Source organism: Rhinopithecus bieti, unplaced genomic scaffold (genome assembly GCF_001698545.2).
Source record: "Rhinopithecus bieti isolate Rb0 unplaced genomic scaffold, ASM169854v2 scaffold_1466, whole genome shotgun sequence".
Classification (NCBI taxonomy): domain Eukaryota; kingdom Metazoa; phylum Chordata; class Mammalia; order Primates; family Cercopithecidae; genus Rhinopithecus; species Rhinopithecus bieti.
This window is the reverse complement of record NW_016803386.1, coordinates 93,732-103,178: the sequence shown is the minus strand read 5'-3', so window position 1 is coordinate 103,178 and position 9,447 is coordinate 93,732. Positions and strand designations below refer to the sequence as shown.

General features: G+C 35.1%; 1 protein-coding gene across 1 annotated transcript in view; it reads right to left on the bottom strand.

Moving 5' to 3' along the window:
• MED14 (mediator complex subunit 14) overlaps window positions 1-9,447 on the bottom strand; it is a 90,787-nt gene that overhangs the window by 48,168 nt on the left and 33,172 nt on the right. Inside the window, 3 exon segments of the mRNA XM_017882144.1 lie at window positions 175-360; window positions 4,304-4,382; window positions 6,235-6,360. Of these exon segments, the coding sequence (XP_017737633.1) occupies window positions 175-360; window positions 4,304-4,382; window positions 6,235-6,360 (391 nt within the window).

Here is a 9,447-nt window from a genome sequence, read left to right as displayed (position 1 = left end):
GAGGGATGGGGTTATACCTTATGTTCCCCAACTGAGACATGACATTCCTCTCTCCCCCATTCTAACCCCCTGGGTTGAGAATCACTATATGAAAGTCAAATATTCAATAAAATTCATTGGCAAGTTAAACAATAAGTCATTTAAGATACTAACAGAATTACTAAACTTGATCACTCCAAATCACTCCTTTGCATACTTACAATGTAGTATTGTGGAAGGCGGGTAAGTTTAATGAACAGTTTATTCTTAGAAAGGTTTCCAATAGGATGAGTTGAGTAATTGGAAAGCTGCAATGTTTCACTGCTTATCGTAGGCAGATGTTTTATAGACTGCTTGCAACGCTGCTGTCCAAGCCAAAACCTGAATTTAAAAGTGATAATCCACATCAAATCTCAGACTTTTCTGATTATCTGTGTGCTATCGATTTATGAATGATTAAAGACCATTAAAAAAACAATTAATTGAAATTTAACTGAACTAATAAAAGGACACATGGCCATAATGACAAATCATTTCTTCATAGTTTTGCATTAGACCGTCAATTCTAGTTTTAGTTTAAGAAGTTTAAACCACAATGTGAATGATCTTAGTTATAAGGTAGAATTAACTATAAGGATGAGATACTATATTAGTTTATTATAAGGAGTGACAGATTTCCTATAGTTTAAAGACAGCACCAACTAATCTCAATATTCTTTATATAGCCCCAGTTTTTAAATTGTGTATGTGTGAAGTGTGTAGTATACCTAGCAGGTCCCAGTAGTATTAACTACCTTTGTTTCCACGTCCCTTTCAGGTAAGCTGCCAGATTTCACTGATGTTTTTAATATAGTACTCCTCTTATTCCTTGTATGCGATTATCTATCCTTGAAACTAGGATACCATATATGTAAAAAAGGGATAAAATGGCTGGTTCACAAACTCCACTGATGCATAACGAAACTACAGAAAATAAGAATTTTCACAGCAGCATAACAATGCCACAACATCCCAGCTCATATCAGCAGCCTTGCCTTGATGAATAGGGCAAAGACCAGTTTGGGTGCTGATACATTTGTGTGGCAAGTTGCATGTGGTACAAACTGTATACCAGTCATGTACAGTAAAACCACGTTACAATATATGACATTTTAAGGGTAGTTTGTCAACTGTTCTGGAAACCATTTTGTTTTTTTCATTGAAAGAAAAATTTAACTACAACTTTACGGATCAAATGCAAGAATTGGTTACTGATGAAGGAATGAAGATAAATTCTGAAAATATACCATCACTTGCTTCATTTTGAATAAAAATTAAAAATGAATATCCTGAACTTGTTAAAATTTCTTTCAAATCTCTACTTTGATTTCCATCAACATAGCTTTGTGAGAATATCTCTACTATGTATGTTATTAAAAGGAAAACATGAGAAACATCTCTCATGATTAGCATGATCATCAATCTAACACAGACAAGTTATTACAAACAAGAAACAAGCTCATGTGTCACATTAAAAATTCTAATTACTGATATACCAGGTGGTCTTTTCAAAGTCGATCTGAAATTGCTATCTCACTCTTCACTATTTGTTATGATTCTGTGGGACAAAAAACTTGAGTCTAAGTGACTTTCTATATTAATTGCGTGTGTGTACACTTTCGATGAAAAATGTACACAGTTTCTATAATTTTCTTTTTTCCTATGTTTGTTCTGATTATATTTAGTGAAGTGTAATTTTATCTGTTGATTCTAATAAAAAAACACTGGGGTTTATATCTTGTACATGTTCTTTCATTTCTTTTTTCCTGGAATGCATTTTTATTGCACATTATTTAAAAAAGTAATCACATGAACAAACAGATGCTCAACATCATTATTAGGGAAATACAAATCAAAATTACAATGAGATACTTCTTCATACTCATTAGGATGTCTATATTCAAAGACAGTAACAATTGTTGGCAAGGATGTAGAGAAATGGAAATTCTCCCAACATTACTGATGGGGTTGTAAAATGGCACAGTCATTCTGGAAAACAGTTTGGTGTTTTCTTTTAAAAGCTAAACAAATTACTGTACGCCCTAGCAGTTCCACTCCTGGGTGCCACTCCAAGAGAAAAGAAAACATAAGTCCACATATAGACTTACACATGAATGTTCATGGCATCATTATGCATAATAACCAAAAAGTGGAAACAACCCAAATGTTCATCAATTGATGAATGGATAAACTAAATGTGGTATATCCATACAGTGAAATATTATTCAGACATAAAAAGGAATGATGTACTGATATATGCTACAATATGGATGAACCTTGAAAACATTATGCTAAGTGAAAGAAGCCAGTCACAAAAGACAGCATATTTTGATTCCACTTTATATGAAATGACCAGAAAAGGCAAATAGAAAGTGGATTCACAGTTTTCTGAGGTTGGGAATGGTTAACTATAAATGGACATTTCTTTGGGGTGATGGAAATGTCCTACATGTTCTAAAAGTGGATTGTGGTGATGGTTGCAAAAGTCAGTAAATTTACAACAAATCATTGAATTGTACACTTAAAATGGGTGCATTTTTATGGTATGTAAATTATACCTCAATAAAGTTATTTCAAAAAATCAGTGTCCCATGATAGATTAGTGAGAAACTGGTCATTCACCACAGATCATTTGAGAAACATTATTATAAATGACAATCAGGGGACTTTTCTTATAAATAAATTATGTAAGTTTACGTACAGGCACACATTTGGTAAGTTAAAGGCTTCCGGGACTTAGCTTTCTGGTTTTAGTTTACATTTTGAGCAGCTAGAACTGCCAGATAAACAACCTCAAGTTATGCAAGATGTGAATTATTAAGCATGTTAGGATATTTAAACCTTGCTTATTTAGCCAAAATGCACAATGATGCTAAAACACTAAAAGTTTTATTAATCACTACCCAGATTAATGACTGATTTTTTTTTCACATACAGATAAACTAAATAGCTGCTCAAAAAAAAAAAGGCTCACATAATATTATCTATCTACTGGCTTTAAAAATCATGCCCTGGGCTGGGCACGGTGGCTCATGCCTGTAATCCCAGCACTTTGGGAGGCCAAGGCAGGCACATCACATCTGAGGTCAGGAGTCTGAGACCAGCCTGGCCAACATGGTGAAACTCTGTCTCTACTAAAAATACAAAAAATTAGTTTGGCATGGTGGCACACACCTGTAATCCCAGTCATTCGGGAGGCTGAGGCAGGAGAATCCCTTGAACCCGGGAGGCAGAGGTTGCAGTAAGCCGAGATAACGCCACTGCACTCCAGCCTGGGCAACAGAGTGAGACTGTTTCAAAAAAAAACCAAAAAAATCCCTGAAAACAAAAATTGGCTAGGCATGGTGGTATGCGCCTGTGGTCCCAGCTACTTAGGAGGCTGAGGTAGAAGAATCGCTTAAGCCTGGAAGGCAGAGGTTGCAGTGAGCTGAGATCACGCTATTGTACTTTACTCCAGCCTGGGTGGCAACAAAGCAAAACCCTGTCTCAAAAGAAAAAAAAAAAATCATACCCTGTTAATGAAAACATTACTTGGTTATATTGAATTTTTCAAATATGGGCTAAAGGGAAGGGCAGAGGCTAAAAGATTATAAGAACAATAGATCCCACTTTATAGTCTTTTCTTTAGATAAGCCCCCCCTGCCCCCCATACTGCCTTCTCCATTTGCCAGTTTTGGTTTTAGTCTCTGAATTTTTTTTTAGCCTTTGGAATTTTGTTTTATTAATTTTAAGAAAGAGTTTGTTAGAGTTGCTATAAGGGTACCTTTGTGTACCAGAGTGGTAATGAAACTCCACAGAATTATATCTAGCTCCATTTTCAATTTTATTTACTTTAACAGTGTGAAGCATTTAAAGGATTTTGAGCCAAATTGAACGAGTGTTCGAGAAGCAGAAATGACTATTTTGAAAGTGTCAGTTGGTAGTCAACCACGACGATTACCCTGGATAAGAACAAATAGTACTTTATTACAGAGAACACTTGATACAATAAAATTCATTGTGTAAGTGATTTGTAAAGTGCTTGTACAGAAGAAAATGTGGTAAGGGATGAAAGTTGAGTGTTATGCCCTTCACACCTATATTTGCTCTAGAGGAGAATTTGATATGAGAAACTGACACCTTGGAACTATTTCAAGATAATTTAGATTCTAAGGTACCAAAAGACACTTAAGTTTCATGTCATAAACCTTAAGGACAGTGACTGACCAAGAGTAATGATGGAGAAGAAAACATCTTGTCAAAATAAGTTTCCATTTTTAGTCTTGAGCTATATAAATAAGCTTACTTAAGTTGCTGAATCCAGGGTATGATTCGTTTCATATCATCATTCACAGACTTCTCCATGTCATCCAGAGTGGCCTGGTCTACAGAATAAAGCACTTCATTAATTAACTGCTTACATGGGAAACAAAACCTTTATCTAATTAGTGTAAAACAAATGAAAATTATTGTTTAAGGCAGAAAATTATGTTGTTTTTGAGTCAGAGAAAAATTAAACTAAATGTATCATGAGAAATTAGCCAACCTAGTTTGTTTTCCCTCTTTAACATTTAGGCAGCATTATAGATACGACAACTAATTAATAGCAAATGTACACTGGCAGAAAGAACAAGTAACAAATACATGAATCCATTTTTTGCCTATATTTTAATTCCCCAAACTCTTAGTCTACTTAATCAGTATTTTTAAATTATAAGTATTTAAAACTCATAGTATTACTAGACTTAGAACCTTAAAAATCATAAAATCAAAAACTCCACTGAAATGTTTACTTATGAAACACAAATGATCTCTGGCATATGCAAGAGCTGTTGGCTGAAGATCAGCTTACAAATTAAGTCAGTTAGAATTTTTAATGACAGTAGAAAATGCTATAAATAATGAGCAAAAAAAGCAAGATACAAAATGATTTTGATTAATGGGGACAAAGTATAGAAAAAATTAGAAAAGCATTGCTATGGGGTCAACTATGTCCCCCCAAGATCCATATGTTGAACCCCTAATCCTCAGTGTGATGGTATTTGGAGAAGGGGTCTTTGGGAGGCAATTAGGTTTAAATGAGGTCATGAACGTAGGGACTTCATGAAGGATCATTAGTAGACTTATAAGAACGGAGGCCAGAGAAGTTGCTCTCTCAGCCATGTGAAGACACAGCAAGAAGGCAGCTGTCTACATACAAGCTAGAAAGAGAGCTCTCATCAGAAATCAACCACGCTGACACCTTGATCTTGAATTTCTGGCCTCCAGAACTATGACAAAATAAATTTCTGTTGTTTAAGTCACCTAGTCTAGGATATTTTGTTATGGCAGCCTGAGCTGCTAAGACAAGCATACATCCCTAAAAGACTATTTTCTGTTGCTTTTCTAATTTTTGTGTGTTTAAGTTTTTTATTTATGAGTATGTATTATGTTAATAATCAGGAAAACAGTTAAATATAAGTTTTTAAGAACAAATAACATTTGCCTTATTTGGAACCCACAGTTAAAGTAATTCACAAATGCGTCATTTAGCCATCATAAATGTGATGTCATTCAAAGTAGTTCAGTTTTCCATGAGCAGCCCATAGAAAAAATCTATGGCTATAAAATATAACCAGAAAGTCCTTTATTTTCAACCTTTCTAGTTGAATATTAATTTCAAATAGCAGATATCCTAATATATTCAAGAACACTGTCCAGTAGCAATACAAAAACACTAAATTCTTATTTCATCATTTCAGAACACCAACTCAGTAGCAGAACAAGTAAGAAATCAAACTTTAATTTCTACTGTGTTTAGGCCAGAAAAAAAAAATCCTTTCCTCCAGGATTCTGTACCTCAAGTCATCTTAGATGTTTCTACTGTAATAAAAATGTTCTTCAGTCACAAATGACATTAGAATTCCTTGTTGTAATTTCCATGTCACCCAGTGGTAAAATAGAAACTGAGCTATTGGGACTGATAAGTTAACCTAAAAAACAGCAGCCATCAACATTATTTTACATAAGGAAACATGAATATGCTTTATACTGGGAAGTGTAACATCTGCTACAAGAAAATCCAAAGTAGAGTTAAAACGGCCCTGAGGAACTGACATCAGCCAGAGTTACTCTTTCCATACCCACTTTCGACACTACATATACCATTCTTTCTAATACCTAATGACAGAAAATGTTTATTTTGTTTTTGTTAAAAATAATTTTTCTTACATTGAATGATATCATTTAGTAACTTACCAAGTCCATAAAGCATCAATTGAAACATTCCAGAATGCAAATCTACAAAAATGTGCAGACACTCTGAATTACCACAGGGCTCCAAGATGGGAACAACAAGAGCTGGGAGTGCAGTCTCTATGGAAGCTGAACAATCAAGAATTAAAAATTACTTTTCCATCTGAATATTTTCCAGAAAAATTATTTCTCAATCAATGAGTACAAACAAACCAACTATTGAAGGATCCTAAATGTTAGAGGAAAAACATGATTTTGCAAAATTTGCAATAGTATTATTATGTCAGTTAGTAGTTCAAAAAGAAAAGAAAGTAATTTTCAAGGTGACTTGAAACAAACATGCCCGTCTCAAATACTACAGCAAAAAAAAATCCAAAATCTCTTAAGGAGGATTGAAATAGTGAAAATTCAATTTCATCAGTGAGCTGAGTTCTAGTTTTACCTTCCCTTGGTAATTACTAATAAGTTAATTAATTTTTAAGGATTTTCTCTCTTATATAATGGAAAGAAAACTGGTTGTTTGTAAACAGAACAAATATTTTCCATGGCCGCATGATTTTCAATGCCATTCTTCATAAAAAAAAGAGGTATTCTGACAATTAGAGCCCATGTGTTTAAAGAAACACTTGAAAACTAATAAACATTATTGATTACTCAGGAAGAAAAAAATTTTTTAAGTCATTTGTGTACTCCATTTCAAGTCACAGATGAATTAAGAACATAGGCAACTGCTAAACACAAATCCCCAAAGCTGACAATATACCTGATCTAGAGTTTCATAGTATTTCCACCAGGCCCAATTAACTTTTCTCTTAACTCTGCAAGTGACATAATGAAATCCAGTAAACAAGCAAAACACTGAAAACACACTAAGTGCTGATCAGATTGAGGGGCTGTAAAAGGAATATGCTCTTCTTGTTACCAAGTTCCTCTGAAGCTACAGCACAGAAAAAGAAAGGCAGATACAGAGGGGAATGGTGATGCAGGTGCAGGAAGGAGAGGTAACGTGGCAGGCGCAGAGGGGAGTGGCGATGCAGGCTTTTCACCAGGCGTGGCTTCTGCCTGCTACTTTGTCAAACAAGGACAATAACATCTTCCCCTCTATGCCACAGGTTGTTAGGAGTAAGAAATGACAAGGCTGTAAAAGTGCTTTAAAAAGCAAAGTGTTCGACAAATGTGTATTATCTATATTCCTTTTGAATCAAAGAAACAAACCAAAACCTCTTACTATAAATTTTCAATAATTCAAATGGGTGACATTACCGTTGGTACTGTCTACACAAACAAATTATCAAACAAATTAACAAAGTAAAAGATTGCAGAAGATATATTTAATTAGAGAAAAATAAATTGCTTTAAAGCACAGGGTGAGCATCCTAAACTCCAAAATTTGAAATGCTCCAAAATCCAAAACTTTTTGAGTGCTGACATGATGCTCAAAGGAAATGCTTAATGAAGCATTTCGGATTTCGGATTTTCAGATTTGGGATGCTCAACCTGTAAGTATAAATGCAAATATTCCAAATCTGAAAAAAACATCCGAGATCTGAAATATTTCTGGTCTCAAGCATTTCAGATAAGGGATACTCAACCTGTACATCTAATACATATTTGTATACAAAATGTTTAACATGCAAATCCAGCAGAACTCTGACCTGAAAAAAACAGAACAAAAGGGCAAAACAAAATTTCTTTTACCATATAATTCAGACCAATGTGACAAATTAGTTCAAATCAGTGATGTTTTGCTGAACTTACTATGTTAACATAATAAAAAGTTATTACAAATGTGAAACAGAGTTACTGATTTTGAAACATTTCCATACTGTTGCAATTCCTGGCAGGGTAGGAGTGAATTCTCTAAAGCAAAACCATTTCTAAAGTGTGGCAATGGAGCAAAACTAGTTCTAGGAATTGGGGCAACGATTATAATTTCAATCTAATTACCACAATTGAGTATTCTTAGAAAAATAGGGCATCAAAGAATACAGAGAACACAGTTCAAAAGACAAGAAATACTTAGACACAAATTGATGTACGTATTTTTTGACCACCAATGCCCACATTTTTCTTTACAGAAAATAAAATACATAATGCCCTAAAGCATTTAAAGGCAACAGGTTTTAGGTATACAAAAATGGGGAAACTTGCAAAGAAAATAAAGAAGAGGGAATTAAAAGCAGTGTAAGATGACAGGACTTGCTGCTATTTCGTCCCGCAAGAACACATACGTATCTCCTTTTATTTCTATCATTTATTGAGAACAAGATGAGGAATGGATGAACAGACAGTAATATAAAGTGTGAAGAGTGAAGAGCAGCAACTAAGCTCAATTAGGAATGGCTGTGTGTGGTTCACAGCTTCCAAACTGATCAGGATACCCTGATTACAAGCGCTGAAGGGTAGAGTACAACACAAGGGAGCGGCACCCTGGCTTTCAAGAGTTAGGCAATGCTGCCAACTGGGCCATATCTCAAGTTACCTTTAGTGCCTTGCACTGCCTTTTTGGAACTTATCTCCAAAGTCCTGCCTCCTCTCCCCTAAACCATTTCTACCCCCACAAACCACATACCTGAGCTGCTCAAAATCTGAAATCTATGCCTTCCCCTAGTCTTCCCTTGAAATGCTCCATTCTCTGAGCTACTCATTTCCTTGGGTTATTCCAGTTAGGTGTTAAAAGAAAAGCCAGCTGATTTAAGGGTGACTGCACTAAGGGATTCTAAGAATAGACTATGTAGTCCCTGGTTCCAGTAGGGATCTTAATAAAGTATGCTCACCCATCAAAAAAGGATCAAGTAAGACTACATGGAGAGTATAAATGCATGCACATGAATTTTAAAAACAAGTTAAAGCACACCCTCTAAAATGGTGGGTCGGCAGACCTTTTCCTCTAGCAGTCCTCATTTCTAGAACTGTCCTGATTAAAGCAGAACTGAGGAGATCAACCCCGCATGCAAGCTTCCCCCTTCCTTCCAAATTATAGTCCCTAAAGCACCCTTCTCTAACACCTAGGACTCTACAAAACACCTAGGGCTTGAAAACCACTGGTGTAGCACATTCCTACTAGAGTTTAAGATCTAGGAAGAGCCTGGACTATTATAATATCCTCAAATTTCAGATGAGGAGAATGGCCCAAATAGTGTAAATGACTTAAGAGCAGACAGCTGAACTCAGATCTCTAACATTTCTACAAAAGGAATTTTACACCTGATTTCT